General features: G+C 37.4%; 1 protein-coding gene across 11 annotated transcripts in view; it reads right to left on the reverse strand.

Annotated features, from left to right (window-relative positions):
- SNAP91 (synaptosome associated protein 91) overlaps positions 1-21,187 on the reverse strand; it is a 189,723-nt gene that overhangs the window by 23,581 nt on the left and 144,955 nt on the right. For 9 of the 11 annotated variants that reach the window (XM_057489338.1, XM_057489336.1, XM_036888031.2 and 6 more), the window contains 3 exons: positions 19,526-19,675; positions 5,123-5,153; positions 4,195-4,306 (listed from right to left, as the gene is read on the reverse strand). In XM_057489338.1, the coding sequence (XP_057345321.1) occupies positions 4,195-4,306; positions 5,123-5,153; positions 19,526-19,675 (293 nt within the window). The remainder of the gene's footprint in view (positions 1-4,194; positions 4,307-5,122; positions 5,154-19,525; positions 19,676-21,187) is intronic. The other 2 variants (XM_036888022.2, XM_057489341.1) reach the window with 2 other exon arrangements.

The following is a 21,187-nucleotide window of genomic DNA, read 5'->3' on the forward strand; positions in this document are numbered from 1 at the left end:
AGTTAATAATATTGTAAAACTTTTTTTATGTTGCAGATAGTAACTACAGTTATTGGGGTGAGCATTTAATAATGTAGATAACTGTAAACAAAGAAAATTTAATTTAAAAGAAGAAAATACTGAAGGGTAGCAGAAAATGTCACCCCCAAATATGCCTCTTTGGTGTTAAGTATTATTTTGAGCTTATTATTTTGAAAAACAGCAGATGCAGGAGAGGCTCTGACAACAGAGTAGAAGTTAAACTTTGTAAGGGACATTTACACTTACAAAGGAAATTTCCATTTGTAAGGGTGTCCTCCCTCTCAGGAAGAGAGGTATGATTAAATCACATGAGAAGCTTATCAATTACTTAAATCTGCATGACAAACCTTACCTAGCTTTTCCTGGTACCCTTTCCCCACAACTGGCCACTGTGCACCTTTCTTTGTTTTGTCTTTAGCTGAGATGGTATTTAAGCCAGTGGCTTAGGCCACCTCAGGGAGATACTGTATTTACCTGGGCCTCTCCCATGTATAACTGAGGTATACGTGTTAATCAACTTCTGGTTTACTTTTGTTAGTCTTTTATTATGGAGTCTCAGCCAAGAACTTAGAAGGACAAAGGGAAAGTTATTTTTCCTCCTCTACAATTCTTGTATTATAATTCAGGTTCACGCCTTATCATTTCAACAGGCTAGGTGCTAGGCTATTCACCAGGCCCGAATTGTGTCATTTGCCAGAATTCTATCATTTAATCAGAATTGTTTCATATAGTAATAATTGTATCATTTACCTGAATTGTATTATTAGAACTTAAACCTATTAAAGAAAACAGGTTTGTATAGTTATCAAAATAAAATGAACTTGCATAAATTCTTGACCAAATAATAAATGGGTCAAATAACTTAAAGAGCCTAAATTTGTCATTTTGCTCAAATGGTTGAGTAACTTTTAATAATTTGCTCCCTCCAAAATCATTTTTTCTAAGGGTTTTTTGTTTTCTTAACACTGAACTGAGTATTTTATAGGCATACGAAGATTAGTTGTTTTTAGGAAAGGAATTGTGGATTCTGTGGCCTGAAAAATGTATGTATTTTTGAACTGCAAGTATCTTCCCAGTTTGTATGACAGAAATCTAACAAGTCTGTTGTATGCAGGAAAACAGGAGTAAGCAGCCCTGGCAACACAGGGCTCTTGATGGCCATGATGACAGAGCCCTGCCAGCAGACATATTTCTAAAAGTCTTGTTAGATTTTTAAATCTAACTTGGGTTCTGTGATCTGAAAGGTTTTACAGCTCCAAGCAGCAAGGAAATTTGAAAAAAATTGAGAGAAGTAACCTTAATTCTTGTCTATTGATTAAAACATTAAAAGGTAGCAAAAGGACCCTCACTGTCACCTCTGCCCCTTCATCTCCTACTCAGAGACCTACAGATCACCAGGAAAACCAAGAAACGCTGTGTTTTGCTGTTTCTGAAGTACAGGTTTTGGCTGTCTCTCTTCTTTTTCTTGAATATATTCTCAGAAAAAGAAACTCAAACATCTTTTAAGGAATAAGAAAATCAAAGATGTTTTTATGAGAGAACGGGGTAGACACAAACCAGAGGCCCTCAGGATGATTTCATGAGTGAAAAAGCAAAGCCAGAGCTTTGTTAAGGAAGAAGAGTTTTGCAGTTAAATGGAGTAAATGGTAGTGAATTTATATAGATCAAATATATAATTGAGAGGTAATAAAGATAAAGTAACTGTGCGATGAGGGCCTTTATATTGTTGCCTAAAATGTTAAGGAAGATAAACAAAAAAAATAAACTGTGTTCATAATTCTGCCCTTCTAATGAATTATTTCTGTGATTCTAATTTCTCTTTCTACAGATGCTGTGGATACTTTAATTTTAAAGCCTACTGTCTTTAACTTTCTGGAGTTTAATTACTAACAATTTAACAATTTGAAATGTTCTGCTTCATAAACAAAGATAAGGAGTTTGGGGTTTTTTAAATGATGAGAATATTAACCTCAGTCTCGGAGATGATGCCTGTCAATCAGATTATTGGTGGCCTTGTTGCCCTGAAGAAGCAAAACAGTTCTTAATGAAGTATTTGATGAAATCTTAGCCTCGTATGGTTAAAATCTTGGTCTCAGGGGAGGTGATGGCCAAGAAGGGTCTCCAATTCAATATCATTTTTAAAGTACTTCTCCCTTTTTTCCTTCTTGCTTAATGGCCTCATTATTTAGCAAGCTGCTCCACACAGAAACAGGGGCAAGCACTGTCCTAGTGGCTTCACTCACAACGATTCCCAGTTGCATGGATTCTACCAAAGAATTTTCTTTCTTATCTTCCTTCCACCATTACCTCAGGTTCTCACCCCTCCCACCCGGTTTTAGCCTACAGCCGATCTGCCAGGTAACAGTATTCTCACTGTCCTTTCTTCCACTCCTCTTCACTCCACCTTAGACTCTGCCATTACCATGACTGTCCTGAAACTAAACTGTTTAAAAACAATTATAAGATTTATCCTGCTTTCAAGGGCAATGCTGCTAAAGTAGAAACTCAGAAAGGCACATAAGGCCTAATTCTCCAAATAATAGGATAATGAGTTCCTTAATTTGGTAATGCTTATATAAATGGTGAGACTTAATGTCAACATGTAGTATTAATAGATTTATAAGATCAATTTTAAGGAAGTCTTTTCTTTCTAGGGATTTTATATTTACATTGACTTTCTCTCCCTCTAACAAGAGAGTGATTCTCAAATGTTTATGTATCTGAATATGGAGTGCAGTCCCCCAGGCTCAAGTGCCACCTGCTTATGCTTGGGTTTCCAGGGTAATAATTATGTTCCCTTTCACCTTCAAACAAGTCCTGGTTTGGACAATAAATTATAAGGTCATCCTGGGCATAGGTCAGTTTAAAAGAGATATGTAGTTTTTTACTAAGTATCCTTGGTAAAAATTAAAATGGTACATTTTATTTTATAGATAAATATAAGAAATGGTCTTCTTACTAAGCATTGTTTTTAAATAATGCAAAGAAAGATTTAAAGAGATAAATACCTAGATATAACAGGAAATTTTCTCATTGTTATCTGTTCAAAATCACTTCTTAAAATTAAGTTCTTTTAGACTCTGAACTTGCCAAAGGCACAGATATCAGTCCCTGAATTTCCCACTCTGTCACTAACTCTGTGGGGTGGGATGGTGCAGAGACCAGAGGAAGAGGGTTTCAAGAACCAAATCTGAACACAGAATGTGTCCCTAGAGAAACTATGATAAAAAATTTGTAACTCAATTAATACAATTAGTATTGTTTAATGACAAATTTTGGTTCAAAAATCCTTTAAACTTTTTAAAGTTAGATATTTAAATTAATTTCTGGAACGCATTTTTAATGGTATCTACCTAAAATGCTTATATTCTAATTTAGATTAGTTCATTTCTGTGCATATTTGTTTGGCTGAGGTGGGTAGGTCATAGTTAGGAATTAATTCAGGCAACAGAGGGTAGCATCAGGAAAAACAGACATGGGTGTAATTTAGACAGGTGAAGGTGATAAGCAAAGGTTAAAAATTGCAAGGTTAGAACATGGGGCATATATAATAAAAGTAAATTTTGCTCAGCTGGAAATGTATTTTTTTGTGCTGGTAAATCTTACAAAATAGTAATTAGTCTTTATTTCCAGTGATACACTTTTTCACAGAGTGAAAATAGTGGTATTAAATATATTAATAGAAATTTAATATACAGAAATGAAACTTATTTACATTTTATAGAAAAGATGGTGTTAATAGTTTCAACTTAAAGAAAGTTGAACAGAATTAGTAGGGTTTTAAAATAAAAGTTCACTTACACGACAGAAAACTGCCCAGTCTTTCTGATAAGAAAACAGTTTTCACCACTTATTCACACAATCAGAAAATTTGGGCAGGAAAGGTAATAAAAATACAGGTAATAATCAATGATGTTAAATGCTTTTGAAAAACTGTTCCCATAATTGTACAATTATAGAACTAGCATCTGAAGAAGCACAAATACTGTTTTGTAATAATTAAAATTTTAAAAAGGCTATAATCTTTATCAAATGAAATTTGCATCTTGGTAAATTCCATTTTGCTTATATATCTTCAATGTGGATGAAAAAGCATGTCAGTAGCAGCATTAAGTGAAATGCACCCTGTTATGCGCATTGCCTACACTGCCCTGCCCTCTGGTGGCTACGTACCAATGATGCGCTTGGCGGGACCCCTGCCGACCAGGTAGCTGGGGCTACTTTAGGCTGCCAGTTGGCTCCACCAGTCAACTTTCTCTCTCCAGCATTCCACTGAAGATCGCCCCTAAAATCAGGCATGCAAAACAAACAAAAAAACCCAGAAAACACACTAATCAGAAAAAAATGGTGTGTGGCTCCTTAGATACTTTTATTTGAGCTTAGAAGCAGTCTACTGGAGTCAAATGGTAACAAAGAGAAGAGGTTAAAACTTACAGTATCTAAGAAAGCTTAAAATCATTTGAAAATCATTTAGAGTTTGGACCTCAATGATAACAGGAATTTCCTATCACTTCTAATAGAAGAATATGCCACAAAATTCAACTGAATTCCTCACTGGTTATAAAAATTTCCAAATAAGTATATCACAAATACTGTATATCTATACTTTGTTGAATTTAAGATACATCCATGATGGCACTTTCTGGATCCATTTTACCATCTATTGCAAAATGCATTCTGATTTCAGAGATGTTAAAATATGCATCTAAAAGGAAGGGTACATTGTTTATCATTCTTTTTATTCTTACTTAAAATGGATCCTCCATAAGAGACTTTTTAAAATCAATGTTCATTTGGAATATTGTAATGAATCCAGTACTTAAAGCTATTAAAATATTCAAACCACAATTTCCAAATATTTCTAGGTATTTAGTGACAGTCTTGGAGACTGAAACAGATTATTCCTTTTCATTGCAGAGGCAACAGTTTGGACGTTCCAGTATTACTAACAACAAAAACAGAAATCCAGAATGAAATGAAACCATTTTGAAATTACCTAGCCTGAGAATGAGTAATTACTTCAATGAGTACAATGTTCGATAGTTGCAAATAAATACAAACATATTGCAGAAAGAAAACAGATAATTTCAAAAACACTTACTTTTTGGATGTCGTACCAGAAATTCCAAGATCTATAAATGGAAAAAAGAAAAAAAAATTTAAACCTCTATACTCAAATGACATGACATTTAAAAGATCAAAGAATCAGAGGCCTAGAAAATGTCCATATTTTGTCCAGGAATGACTATCTTCAGTTCTACAAAGGAGAAACTATGTCAGGAAACATTCAGAAATCTAACATTTTTTCTTACTTCAGGTTATATTTAAGGATTGCCTTTCAATGTCAACTGGTGTCTAGAAAAGAGTAAACACTGCAAGCTTGAGAACACAGCTGGCATCTGGGAACCTGGCTAGTAAAACTATTCTCTACACTGAGATAAAACTTTTCCTAGTGATAAGGAAGGCTTACTGTGTCTAAACTGTTTGTACAAACACCATGGTTTATGCTGAAAACCTGCTTTTCTTCCGCAAGATGGAAATCTCAGTTCACGCTAGGCAGAGAGTGCCTCCAGGACCAGCATCCAATAAAACCCTAGGTGCTGAGCCTTGAAAGGGCTTCCTTGGGCACAAATATCACACACATGGCCACATCTCCATGAGCTCCTCCCCTCATGGGGAGGAGAGAACATAAAGTCTGCGTGTGGATTCCGCCTATGCCCTTTCCCCCGAGAACCCAGCCGTGTATCCTTCTGTCCTGCTGACAAGTCCTAGCTGTGAGCACAACTGCATAACGAGGCCCGTGAGTCCTTCTAGTGGATCTACGAGTGTGAGGGTGGTCTTGGGGACCCCCTAAACAACTGGCGTAAATCATTCTACTCTTATCTCCACTCATTTATTGCTTCAGTAAATGTTTATATTGAGCCCTACCTTATGCCAGACACTGTTCTAAGCACTTGGGAAGCAATAGTGAAGAAAACAAAGACCCCAGTCCTGGAGGAACTTGCCTTTTAATGGGGTGACATGGATAATAAAATAAATAATGTAAATTATACATGCCACTAGAAGGTGATTTGGCAAGCCTACAGAAAAATAGGGAAAAATGAAAAGGAAGAGCAGGCTGTGGGAGGTCTGGTGGAACAGGATGACAGTGAGGGGCAGACAGAATTAAATGCTCAGGGAAGGTGACTGGACTGAAGATGGCAGTGTGACAGGTGAGAAAGAGGCTTCCTCCCAAAACCGCATGTAATACGAAAATATGATTAATACAACTAATCCTGAAAGAGCAACAGGAAAGAGGGCTGCACCACACTGCATACACCTGGGGAAAATAAACTTCATGGAACAGAGTAACATATCAAAGCCATGGCCTGGGGGGACCCAAGCCCTTGCCCCACCCCAGCTCACCGGCAGGAGGACGAGGAACAGAGTGGGGAGGGAGTGGAGGCCTGAGACTGCTGAATACCTAACTCTGGAGATCTGCTCTGGGAGCACAAACCTACACTTCATGGTGCTTTCATGACACTCTTGTGATTAGGGGATTGGAAAGCTGGGACAGGCAGAATTCCTGGAGACTGAGATTCTGGCCGCTTGTGGAAAGCAGGGATCCACATCCGGCCACTCTGGGACAAAAGAAAGGCGGGCAGTCTGAGAGACTTCCTAACAGCAAGAGGGCTGCTAACAGGGCAAGGATTGCACAGAACGTGCTGCTCAGGAGAAAGGACATGTAGACAAAAATGTCCGGGTGCACTCTGCCCAGCAGGTGGGGGAACTTTCACGAACTTCAGACACTCCAGCTCCCTGGCTGGCTACACAGCTCCAAGGAACCCCTATGTGATACACAGCCTACTGAACCTTTCTCCTGGCCAGCCCCACCTGGCTCACAAACTGGTAAACCCCACCCTGGCATTAGGTGAGCCAGAGGTAAGCTCTGCCTAAACCAGCTACAAACACCAAGTATAGAGGATTATACCTGTGTGTTTGGCCCACTGGTTCTGGCAGTGGAGACAGGCATAGCAGCAGGGAAGCAGGAAATGGCTCTTTCCTCGTTTCAGGTACCAACACCGCTTCCCTGCAACCTCCAACATTGCTCCAGGGACTGAGCAGCTCCAGAAAGTAGAGCTTCTGGCCACTAGAGAGCGCCACATACAAATATGAAACATCAAAGGAACCTGGTTCAAAGCAAAATTATGAATACACCAGAGAAAGATTCGAATGAAATCGACCTCATAAATCTTCCTGAAAGAGATCTCAAAATAAAAATCATTAACATGCTTATAGAGGTATAGAAAACAAGAACTCAGGAATGATTCTAGTCAGAGATCCAATCATTACGGAACACAGTATCAGAAATGAAACATACAATGGAAGGTTTTAAAAGCAGATTAGAAATGAAGGAGAAGATGATAACTGAAATAGAAACTAGAGAAAAGGAATACAAAGAAGCTGAGGCACAGAGAGAAAAAAAGATCTCTCAGAATGAAAGAATATGGAGAGAACTGTGACCAATCCATATGGAACAATATTTGTATCATAGGGGTACCAGAAGAAGAAGAGAGAGAAAAAGGATAGAAAGTGTCTTTGAGGAGGTCATTGCTGAAAACTTCCCCAGTCTGGGAAGGAGATAGGCTCTCAGGCCACGGACATGCACAGATCTCCCAACACAAGGGACCCAAGGAAGACAACATCAAGACATACAATAATTAAAATGGAAAAGATCAAGGATAAAGACAACTTTTAAAAGCAGCTAGAGAGAGAAAAAAGATCACATACAAAGGAAAACCCATCAGGCTATCATCAGACTTCTCAACAGAAACCTTACAGGCCAGAAGGGAGTGGCATGATGTATTTAATTCAATGAAGCAGAAGGGCCTTGGACCAAGAATACTTTAACCGGCAAGGTTATCATTTAAATTTGAAGGAGGGATTCAACAATTTCCAGATAAGCAAAAACTGAGAGAATTTACCTCTCACAAACCATGTCTACAGTGCATTTTGGAGGGACTGCTATAGATGGAAGTATTCCTAAGGTTAAATAGCTGTCACCAGAGGTAGTGAAATCACAGTAAAGAAAGTAAAACAGTTAATTACTAAGCAAATGAAAAATTAAATCAACTATCCCAAAAGTCAACCAAGGGATTACTTACAGAATATGATAAAGTACAGAATGTACTTTACAAAAGTAAAGAAAAAGTACAGAATATGATACCTAATATATAAAGAATAGAGGAGGAATAAAAAGGAGGAGAAAAAAAGAACCTTTAGATTGTGTTTGTAAAAGTATACTAAGTGTGTGAAGTTAGACTCTTAGATAGTAAGGAAGTTAACCTAGAACCTTTGGTAACCATGAATCTAAAGCCTGCAATGGCAATATGTAAATACCTATCAATATTCATCCGAAATGTAAATGGTCTGAATGCACCAATCAAAACACACAGAGTCACTGAATGGATAAAAAAATAAGACCCATCTATATGCTGCCTACAAGAGACTCACTTTAAACCCAAAGACATACACAGACTAAAAGTGAAGGGATGGAAAAAGTTATTTCATGCAACTAATAGGGAGAAAAAAGGAGGTGTTTCAGTACTTCTATCTGACTAAATAGATTTCAAAACAAAGAAAGTCACAAGAGACAAAGAAGGACATTACATAATGAAAAAGGGGTCAATCCAATAAGAAAATATAATCATTATAAATATCTATGCACCCAACGCAGGTGCACCTACATATATGAAAGAAATACTAACAGAATTAAAAGAGGAAATAGAATGCAATGCATTCATTATCGTAGACTTCAACACTCCACTCACTCTGAAGGACAGATCAACCAGACATTAAATAAGTAAGAAGACAGAGGCACTGAAGAACACATTAGAACAGATGGACCTAACAGTCATCTACAGAACTCTACACCCCAAAGCAGCAGGATACACATTCTTCTCAAGTCCACATGGAACATTTTCAAGAATACATCATATACTAGGCAACAAAAAGAGCCTCATCAAATTCAAAAATATTGAAATTGTACAAACCAGTTTCTCAGACCACAAAGGTATGAAACTAGAAAAAAATTATGCAAACAAAATGAAAAATCCCACAAACACATGGAGGCGTCACAACATGCTCCTAAATAACCAATGGATCAATGATCAAATAAAAACAGAGATCAAGCAATACATGGAGACAAATGACAACAATCATTCAGCACCTCAAAATCTGTGGAATGCAATGAACGCTGTGCTAAGAGGAAAGTATACTGCAATACAGGCATATACAGGCCTACCTCAGGAAAGAAGCACAATCCCATATGACAGTCTAAAGTCACAATTAACGAAACTAGAAAAAGAAGAACAAATGAGACCCAAAGTCAGTAGAAGGAGGGACATAATAAAAATTAGAGCATAAATAAATAAAATCAAGAAGAATAAAACAATAGAAAGAATCAATGAAAGTATGAGCTGGTTCTTTAAGAATATAAACAAAATAGGTAAACCCCTAGCCAGACTTCCAAGAAAAAAAGAGAGTCTACACACACAAACAGAATCAGAAATGAGAAAGGAAAAATCACTACGGACACCACAGAAATACGAAGAAGTATGAGAGAATACTATAAAAAATTATATGGTAACAAACTGGATAACCTAGAAGAAATGGACAACTTTCTAGAAAAATACAACCTCCAAGGCTGAACCAGAAAGAAATAGAAAATCTAAACAGACCAATTGCCAGCAATGAAATTGAATTGGTAATCAAAAAACTACCTAAGAGCAAAACTCCTGGACCAGATGGCTACACCACTGTAGTGTACTTCACATTTAGTGAAGACCTAATACCCATCCTCCTTAAAGTTTTCCAAAAAGTAGAAGAAGAGGGAATACTCCCAAACTCATTCTATGAGGCCCCCATCACTCTAATACCAAAACCAGGCAAAGACACCACAAAAAAAGAAAATTACAGACCAACATCCCTGATGAGCATAGATGCAAAAGTATCAGCAAACCCAATTCAAAAATACATCAAAAAGATCATCCGTAATGATCAAGTAGGATTAATTACAAGGGTGCAAGGATGGTACAACATTAAAAAAATCCATCATCATCCACCACATCAACAAAAAGGACAAAAACCACATGATCACCTCCATTGATGCTGAAAAAGCATTTGACAAAATTCAACACCCATTCATAATTAAAACTCTCAACAAAATGGGTATAGAAGGCAAGTACCTCAACATAATAAAGGCCATATATGACAAACCCACAGCCAACATTATACTTAACAGTGAGAAGCTGAAAGCTTTTCCTTTAAGATCAGGGAACCAGACAAGGATGCCCACTCTCCCCACTGGAGGTCCCAGCCATGGCAATCAGACAACACAAAAAAATAAAAGGCATCCACATTTGCAAGGAAGATATTAAGCTGTCCCTGTTTGCAGATGACATAATATTGTACATAAAAAACCCTAAAGAATCCACTTCAAAACTACTAGACCTAATTATGTGAATTCAGCAAAGTTGTGGGATACAAAATTAATACACAGAAATCTGTTACATTCCTATATACTAATGATGAACTAGCAGAAAGAGAAATCAGGAAAACAATTCCATTCACAGTTGCATCAAAAAGAATAAAATACCTAGGAATAAACCTAACCAAGGAAGTGAAAGGCTTATACTCTGAAAACTACAAGACACTCATGAGAGAAATTAAGGAAGATACCAATGGAAACACATCCCGTGCTCATGGATATGAAGAATTAATATTGTCAAAATGGCCATCCTGCCTAAAGCAATCTACAGATTCAATGCAATTCCTATCAAAACACCAACAGCATTATTCAATGAACTAGAACTAATAGTTCTAAAATTTATATGGAACCACAAAAGACTCGGGATAGCCAAAGCAATCCTGAGAAGGAAGAATAAAGCTGGGGGGATTATGCTCCCTGACTTCAAGCTCTACTACAAAGCCACAGTAATCAAGACAATTTGGTACTGGTACAAGAACAGACCCATAGACCAGTGGAACAGAATAGAGAGTCCAGATATTAACCCAACCATATATTGTCAATTAATATATGATAAAAGAGCCATGGATACACAATGGGGAAATGACAGCCTCTTCAACAGCTGGTGTTGGCAAAAGTGGACAGCTACATGCAAGAGAATGAAACTGGATTATTGTTTAACCCCATACACAAAAGTAAACTTGAAATGGATCGAAGATTTGAATGTAAGTCATGAAACTATAAAACTCTTAGAAGACAACATAGGCAAAAATCTCCTGAATATAAAGATGAGCAACTCCTTCCTGAATGCATCTCCTTAAGCAAGGGTAACAAAAGCAAAAATGAACACATGGGACTATATCAAAGTAAAAAGCTTCTGTACAGCATAGGACACCATCAACAGAACAAAAAGAACACCATCCTATAGTATGGGAGAATATATTCATAAATGACATATCCGATAAGGGGTTGACATCCAAAATATATGATGAGCTCACGCAGCTCAACAAACAAAAAGCAAATAATCCAGTTAAAAAATGGGCAGAAGATGTGAACAGACACTTCTCCAAAGAAGAAATTCAGATGGCCAACAGGCACATGAAAAGATGCTCCACATCGCTAATCATCAGAGAAATGAAAATTAAAACCACAATGAGATATCATCTCACACCAGTTAGGATGGCCAACATCCAAAAGACAAACAACAACAAATGTTGGTGAGTATGTGGAGAAAGGGGAACCCTCCTACACTGCTGGTGGGAATGTAAATTAGTTCAACCATTGTGGAAAGCAGTATGGAGGTTCCTCAATAAAATAAAAATAGAAATACCATTCGACCCTGGAATTCTAGTCCTAGGAATTTACCCTAAGAATGCAGGAGCCCAGTCTGAAAAAGACATATGCACCCCTATGTTTATCGCAGCACTATTCACAATAGCCAAGAAATGGAAGCAACCTAAGTGTCCATCAGTAGATGAATGGATAAAGAAGGGATGGTACATATACACAATGGAATATTATTCAGCCATAAGATGAAAACAAACCCTACCATTTTCAAGAACATGGATGGAGCTGGAGGGTATTATGCTCAGTGAAATAAGCCAGGCAGAGAAAGACAAATGCCAGATGATTTCCCTCATTTGTCGTGTACAACAATGAAGCAAAACTGAAAGAACCAAACAGCAGCCGACTCACAGACTCCAAGAAGGGACTAATGGTTACCAAAGGGGAGGGGTGGGGAAGGGTGGGTGGAGAAGGGCAGGTGGGGAGGGAGGGAGAAGGGGATTGAGTGGTATTATGATTAGTACACATGATGTGAGAGGTCATGGGGAAAACAGTGTAGCAAAGAGAAGGCAAATTGTGAATCTGTGGCATATTACTACAGTGATAGACAGTGACTGCAATGGGGTATGAAAATGGGGACTTGATAATATGGGTAAATGTAGTAACCACATTGTTTTTTCATGTGAAACCTTCATAAGAGTGTATACCAATGTCTTAATAAAACATTTTTTTTAAATGCTCAGGGAAGGCCTCGCGGAAAAGGTGAGACTTGTGCAAAGCTGAGCAGAGATCTGGGCAAAGAGCTTTCCAGGCTGTCACATGGTGTGCTCTCTGCCTAATGGTAACTGTGTTTAACATTTCAAGAAATTATCAAACTGCTTTTTACAGTAGCTACCCAGTATTACCTTCTCACCAGCAATGTTAGAGAGTTTCCATTTCTACATATCCTCATCAACACTGGCTATTATCTGTCTTGTTTTATTATAACCATCCTAATGGGTATGAAATGTATTTCACAAATGATTCATGTTAAGCATCTTTCGTGTGTATAGTGGCCATGTGTATATATTCTTTGAAAAAATGTCTATTTAAATCATTTGACCATTTTAAAACTGTGTTATTTGTCCTTTCATTATTACATTGTAAGAGTTCTCTATTTATTCTGGGTACAAGTCCCTTATCAAACATGTTTTGCAAATATTTTCTCCTGTCTGGTGGGTTTTCATATTCTTGGTGGTATCATTTTTAACACAAGCTTTTTTAGTTTTGATGCAGTCATATTTATCTATTTTTTTCTGTTGTTTCGTGTGCTTTTGGGGTCATATGTAAGAACATTACCTAATCCAAATTCATGAAGTTTCCTTATACATTTTCTTCTAAGGGTTTTATAGGTTTGCTCCTACATTTAGTCATATGATCCATGTTGAATTAGTTATTTTTAAATAAGTGAAGAGTCTAACTTCATTTTTTGCATGTGGATATCGAGTTGTCCCAGCACCATTTATTGAAAAGACAATTCTTCTCTTACTGAATCATGTTGGTGTCTTCACTGAAAATCAGTTAATCGGTGTATAGATTTAACTCCAGATTGTTATTCCATTCCATTGATGTAGATGTTTATCCCTATGCAGTACCACTTGTCTTAATTACTCTAGCGTTGTAGTAAGTTTTGAAATCATGAAAAGTGAGTTTTCCTTCTTTATTCAAGATGTTTTGTCTATTCTGGTTTCCTTGCATTTCCTTATGGTTTTTAGGTTCAGACTTATAAAAAAGCAAGCTGGAATATTGACAGGGAGTATATAAATTTTTTTTTCAGCTTTGGAATATATTTTAAGAAAAAAAAATACTTATAGTGAAATTCAGTGGGCCTTTTAGGGGGGTGCATTTCTATGAATTTGATAAATACATGGGTTTATGTAATTATCACTACAATCAGGATACATAGCAATTAACCTACTTGAAAATATTCTTTCTTGCTGCCCTTTGTAAACAAAACTTACCCTTATTCCTAACCCTGGCAATCACTGGTTTATTCTTGGTCCCTGTAGTCTTGTCTTTACAAAAATGAAATAAATGGAATCATACAATATATAATATTTTTGTGTCTGGCTTCTTTCACTTAGTATATTTTGATATATCCATGGTATTGTGTATATTAATAGCTCATTCTTTTTTGTTTCCAAGTAGTATTCTATTGAATAGGTTTACCACAGTTTGCTTATACATTCACCCAGTGAAGGACATTTGGGTTATTTCTGGCATTTTTTAATAATACTGTTATAAAGATATGTGAACAGGTTTTTGTGTGATCTTATGTTTTCATTTCTCTAGGATAAATGCCTTGAAATGGGTTTACTGAATCATATAAGATTAGGTTTAGCTGTTAAGAAACTGCTAAGTTGATTCCCAAGTGCCCACACCATTCTGTATACCCACCAGCAAGGTGTGAGAATTCCAGTTTCTCCACACCCTTCTAAGTACATAGTATTGCCAGTTATCTTTTCCTTTTTAAAAATTTAGTCATTCTAATGGGTCTATAGTCAGGGTGATATTCCTAAAGAAACTGATATATAATTCACATATAAAATTCATACTTTTAAAAAGTAAACTTCAGTGCAAAACATATATTCACCAAGATTGTGAAATCATCACCACACACTAATTCCAAAACATTTTCCTAACCCCAAAGGATCCCATACCCATTGGAGCAGTCACTTCCACTCCCTCCTCCTTCCCCAAAGCCCTGAGCACTACTAATGTACTTTGTCCTTCTGAAGATTTCCATTTGGGATATTTCATATAAATGGAATCATATGTGTTTTTTTGTGTTTTCACTTAGCAACCCAGCACGTATGAATAATTTTATGCATATACCACATTTTGTTAATCCATTACAATTAGTTAACGTATATTTGGGCTGTTTCTACTTTTTGGCTATTATGAAAACTGCTGCCATGAATATTTGTGTAGAAGTCATGTGGACGTATGTTTTCGGTTCTCCTGGGCATAGACCTAGGAATGAAATTGCTGGGTCATGTGGTAACTCTACGTTTAATTTTTGAAGAACTATAAAATCATTTTCCAAAGTGGCTTCATCATTTCACATCCCTTCTAATGTAGATGAGTTCTAATTTCTCTGTGTCCTAGTCAATACTTGTTTTAGCATCTTTTTCATTACAGTCTTCCTAGTGAGCGTGCTGTGGTCAGTTGTGTGCTTTTGATTTGCATTTCCCTGATGACTAATGACATTCGAGATCCTTTCAAAAACTGTCTGGCCAATTGTGTATATATACACAACTGTATATTTTTTTGAGAGATGTCTATTCAAATCCTTTGCCAATTTTTAAATTATTTGTCCTTTTTATTATTGTATTATAGGCGAGTTTATATATATATATATTACGAGTGTAAGTCCCTTATGAGATGTGGTTTGGAAATATTTTCTCCCATTCTTTGGGTTGTTTTTTCATTTTCTTGATGGTGTCATCTGTAACACAACAGTTTTTAATTTTGATGAAGTCCTATTAGTTTTTTTCTTCATCAGTATTTTAGGTATTGTACCTGAGAAGCCACTGCATAATCCAAGGTCATGAAGATTCATATGTAATTTTTTCCCTAAGAGTTTTATAGTTTCATCTCTCAGATATTTTATTCATTTTGAATTGATTTTTGTGGATGGTATAAAGAGGAGACCCGATTTCTGCATGTGGCTATCTAGCTGTCCTGACACATTTTTTTGAAGAGGCTGTCTTTTGTCACTTTGAATGGTCCTGGCACCTTTGTAGGTAATTGTTTGATAATGTATGTGAAGTTTATTTCTGGGCTCTTTATTCTATTCTACTGGTCTTTCTTTCTATCTTTTTTGCAGGTACCATTTTTCCTGAGTACTGTAGCTTGGTAGAAGTTTTGGGACTGAAAAGTGTGGCTACAAGTTTTCTCTTCTTTATTAAGATGATTTGGCTGTTCCTTTAGTGGGTTAGCTTTTTTCAGCTGAGATAATTCTCAAAAGTGCTTGACACCCAAGGGCGGTGTGCCGGTGGCACTCTCTGGAGCTGCAGGTATAAACCCTCTATTTCTGAAGGAAGAGTGGGGAGTACATTACAGTGTCCAGCAAAAGCAGTTACCACTGCAGACTATCCTTGAGGGAGATTAAATTGTTTTTATTAAGGTATCATTGATACACACTCTGATGAAGGTTTCACATGAAAATACAATGTGGTTACTACACTCACCCATGTTATCTTGTCCCCCCCATACCCCATTGCAATCACTGCCCAACAGTATAGTAAGATGCCACAGTCACTGTCTGCCTTCTCTGTGCTACACTGTCTTCCCCATGACCCCCCCACACCATGTGTGCCAATCATAATACCCCTCTGTCTCTTTCCCCCTCCCTGCCCACACCCCCTCTCTCACCTCTTCCCTTTGGTAATCGCTAGTCCCTTCCTGGAGTCTGTGAGTCTGTTGTTGTTTTCTTCCTTCAGTTTTGCTTTGTTGTTGTACTCCACAAATGAGGGAAATCATTTGGTACTTGTCTTTCTCCATCCTGCTTATTTCACTGAGAATAATATCCTCCATCTCCATCCATGTTGTTGCAAATGGTAGGATTTGTTTCTTTCTTATGGCTGAGTCTCTTGTAGGCAGCATACAGTTGGGTTGTGTTTTTTTTTTTATCCATTCAGTGACTCTGTGTCTTTTCATTGGTGCATTCAGACCATTTACATTTAGGGTGATTATAGATAGGTTTGTACTTATTGCCATTTCAGGCTTTAGATTCGTGGTTACCAAAGGTCCAAGGGTAACTTCCTTACAATCTAACTTAACTCATTTAGTATGCTATTACAAACACAATCTAAAGTTTTTTTTCCTTCCTTTTCTTCCTCCTCCATTTTTTATATATTAGGTATCATTTTCTGTACTCTTTGTCTATCTCTTTTTATCACCTCTGGTGATCGCTATTTAACCTTAGGAACACTTCCATCTGTAGCAGACCCTCCAAAATACACTGTAGATATGGTTTGTGGGAGCTAAATTCTCTCAGCTTTTGCTTATCTGGAAATTGCTTAATCCCTCCTTCAAATTTAATTGATAATCTTGCTGGGTTAAATATTCTTGGTTCAATGCCCTTTTGCTTCATTGCATTAAATATATCATGCCACTCCCTTCTGGCCTGTGAGGTTTCTGCTGAGAAGTCTGATGATAGCCTGATGGGCTTTCCTTTGTATGTGATCTTTTTTCTCTCTGGCTGCTTTTAATAGAGTCTGTCCTTATCCTTGATCTTTGCCATTTTAATTATTATATGTCTTGGTGTTGTCTTCCTTGGGTCCCTTGTGTTGGGAGATCTGTGCATGTCCGTGGCCTGAGAGCCTATCTCCTTCCCAGACTGGGAAAGTTTTCAGCAATGACCTCCTCAAAGACACTTTCTATCCCTTTTTCTCTCTCTTCTTCTTCTGGTACCCCTATAATACAAATATTGTTCCATTTGGATTGGTCACACAGTTCTCTCAGTATTCTTTCATTGCTAGAGATCCTTTTTCTCTCTCTGCTTCAGCTTCTTTGTATTCCTCTTCTCTAATTTATATTTCATTTATTGTCTCCTCCAACATATAGTCTGCTTTTAATACCCTCCTTTGTGTTCCTCAACAATTGGATCTCTGTTCTAAATTCATTCCTGAGTTCTTGAATACTTTTATGTAGGACTCCAGGAGCATGTTTATGATTTTTATTTTGAAATCTCTTTCAGGAAGATTGATTAGTTCAGTCTCACTTGACCTTTTTTCTGGTGTTGTTGAGATTTTGCTTTGAACCAGGTTTCTTTGACGTTTCATATTTGTATGTGATGTCCTCTAGTGCCCAGAACCAGTGGGCTGAACACACAGGTATAAGCTTCCATGCTTTGTGTTTGTAGCTGCTGTAGGTGGGGCTTCCCTCTGGCTGGCCTGATGCCAGGGCAGGTTTCGCCAGTTTGTGTGCCAGGTGTCATGGCCTGGCTGGGACGAAGTTGCAGCAAGCTGGGTATCACAGTGGGGGTGCGCCTTGGAGCTGGATACCCAGCCAGGGAGCTGGAGCGCCTGAAGATCGTGAAAGTTCCCAACCTGCTGGGCAGAGTGCACCCGGACAATTTTGTCTACCTATCCTTTCTCCTGAGCAGTAAGCTCTGTGAAATCCTTGCCCCTTTAGCAGCCCTCTCACTTTTAGGTAGTCTCTCAGACTGCCCACCCTGATCAGCTGGATATGGATCCCAGTTTTCCACAAGCAGCTGTATCTCAGTCTCTCCAGGTATTCCACCTGTTTTAGCTTTCTAACCCCACTAATCACCAGAGCACCATGCAATGTAGGTTCCTGCTTTCAGAGCAGATCTCCAGGGCTAGGTGTTCACCAGTCCCAGGCCTCCACTCCCTCCCCCTTCTGTTTCTCTTCCTCCCGCTGGTGAGTTGGGGTGGGGGAAGGGCTTGAGTTCTGCCAGGTCACAGCTTTGATATGTTACCCAGTTCCAGGAGGTCTGTTATTATCTCCAGGTGTATGCAGTCTGGTGCAATCCTTCTTTCCTGTTGCTCTTTCAGGATGAGTCATATTAATTATATTTTCATACCATATGTGGTTTTAGGAGGAGGTCTCTGTCTCACCTCTCATGCTGCCATCTTTATCCCAATCGTGAATTGAGTGAGATAAAATAATAGGGTAGGAAGAAATATTCAAATAACCTCTCCATGGGTGTTATTAAATCATTTTCATGGATGCCCAGACCACAGATAAATGGGAAAAAAAAAGTATGTCCATAGGAAATGCTCAGGAAAAAGTCTGTATCAATGATCTGCTACACTTCTGTTATAGCCTTGAGTAAAATGAAAGGTATCTGCAATGTTTAACCCAGTCACCTTGATAAAAAATCAAATTCAGAGTTAAAAGGTCAATCTTTATTAAAAGCTGCCCTCATCTCCTAGGAGCCTCTCCTTTGCTTACTCATTTCCAGCCAGTAGTGTCCTTGATGTTCCTTGAATATGCCAGGTGATCTCCTATCCTAGTGCCTTGGCACTGGCTATGCCCTTTGCCTGAAAATGTTTCATATCCATATGGTTCATTCCTTTACCTCCAAATCTTTGCTCGGATTTTCGCTTCTCAATGAGGCCTATTCTAATTTCCACTCTGTCCACTTCCCAATCCTACCTTGTCTGTTCTGTTTTTCCTTCTTTGCATGTATGTCCTAACATACTACAGAATTTTTTTATTTGAATATGTTTAACATTTGTCTCTGCTCTTCCTGAGCACCAAAAGAACAGAAATTAATACCTGTTTTGTTCACTGATTTATCTTTAGACCCTGGAAGAATGCTGGTACTTAATAAATATTTGTTGAATGAGTAACTGAAACTCACTTGGATGTTTAGTTGGTAAATACATGCATTTAAGTTACTCTATATTCTTATTACACCTGAAATGAAAAACTAAATGCTTATTATACATAATGTACTTGGTTTCATACTTGTATGTGCTTTCTAATTATGTCATTTTTAATTTAGACTAAAAATGGCATGCCTGTAAGATAACAGCATAGTGACTGCTTATGTTCCAAGGAGTTATACTGGGTAAGCACAAGAATGTCAGTCCACTTTTTGATATGCTCATTCATAAGTGTATTCAGAAACAATACAGAGGAAAAGATAGGGAGAAATCACTCACATACAATTCACTTAAAGAAAACTATGTTACTCACTGCCTACTAAGCTGGCAAGAGATGAGTCAAGATCACTGCCAAGGGCTTTGCTCACTGCCATTGCGGGACTTGGTGGCACCACAGAGATGGGTGCAGGCTGCCCGGCTGGTGCCATGGTTGGCATCAGAAGATCACCTAGGCCATCAAACACTGGAAGTCAAATAGACCAGGTTCAGGTTCAGAATAATTGGGGAAAAAAGAGACCATATGCAAAAGTAAAGGGAAACTATGTTTTGAAAAACTATGGAAACAAGTGAATATAGGATCTTATAAAAATGGCATATAATTCACATTTTTCATGATTATAATAACAAGAAAAACATCTCTACAAATATCTACTCTTAAAGTATGAAAATACTAATGAACATGAACAAAAATGGAAGAAAAACTTACATAATGTACAGGAAAGAGCACAGACTGGATTCAGAATTGGGCTCAAATCCAGCCACACAACTCATTAGCTGTGTGACTTTGAGAAAATTACTGTCTGAGCTTTAGTTTTTCCTAAAGAGGGAGAGTACTATACTACTACTACATAAGCTTTGTTGTGAGGACTAAATCAGATTATATGTCATGTCCTTACTATGCTTGGCCTATACAGGCACGAAATGGTAGCCTTTGTTACTCTTATAAAAAACAATTACTAAAACACTTTTTATTCAAAATGGTAGTGATTTACAGCAAAGCCTAGAAGATTTACTCTCAAGTCCTACAAAGCTATGTTTAAAATAATTCTTACAGTTTAAAGATTCAGTCTAGTTTCCTATGAAATCACTGTCAGAATAACCCTGATGGAATGGTCAGTACCTAGTATTAAGTATCTGAAAACAGTTGACCATATTTGAGAAGTAAGAATTTTTATTTTTTTCCTCTCATTATAGCAATCACTTTTGGTTCTAACTTTAAGGGCATATTTAAAGTAAACATTATTTTAAGTATTAGGAGCCATGCCATTATTAATGGGTTCCTGATCACCATATAACAAATTACTACTTATTTAGCTCCTAGAATACAGAAAGACCATTAAAACGCAGACTCATAGGGTTTGTATAAGTTATTGCTAATATCTTGTCCATGTCAAAAATTATGTGGTTATTAATTTTTATCAAAAAACTACGCAATCTACCATAAATGCTACTATGAATAATTCTAAATTGAAAAAGGACAGCATTCAACTATGCACTGGCAATCGAAGCAACCAAACTGTCAGGCAGGGGATGTAATTAAGGTGTTTCTGAAACACATTTAATTGCCAAAAACTCACCAATTGAAAATTTGTAGGAAGGACCCAGCATGGGAAGAGTAGAATGGAAGAGAATACAAACAAAATGACAGCAGGATGAAAGGTTAAAGGCAAGCGAAGAATACTATTTGTGTCTCAACTTCATAAAACTGAGGGCCATGCAAGCTTCAGAGAGGGTAAGCAACAGCAGTAGGAGTGTCCACACATTCGGATACAGTACGCAGTATTTATTTTCACTTAACCATCTATAAACCACATGCATGGAAGCTTATGCAAACAGATGGTGCACATGATAAATTAGATTTCTGCTAAAAATTAAAAGCAGAAACACAGAAAGGGATTGCAGGTTGTTGTTAAAGCTACCAAAATTTACTTAAGTTACAGAATGAAAGATTTGTTGAACAGTTTTAAAACCAGGT

The sequence above is a fragment of the Manis pentadactyla genome, chromosome 12, assembly GCF_030020395.1.
Source record: "Manis pentadactyla isolate mManPen7 chromosome 12, mManPen7.hap1, whole genome shotgun sequence".
Classification (NCBI taxonomy): domain Eukaryota; kingdom Metazoa; phylum Chordata; class Mammalia; order Pholidota; family Manidae; genus Manis; species Manis pentadactyla.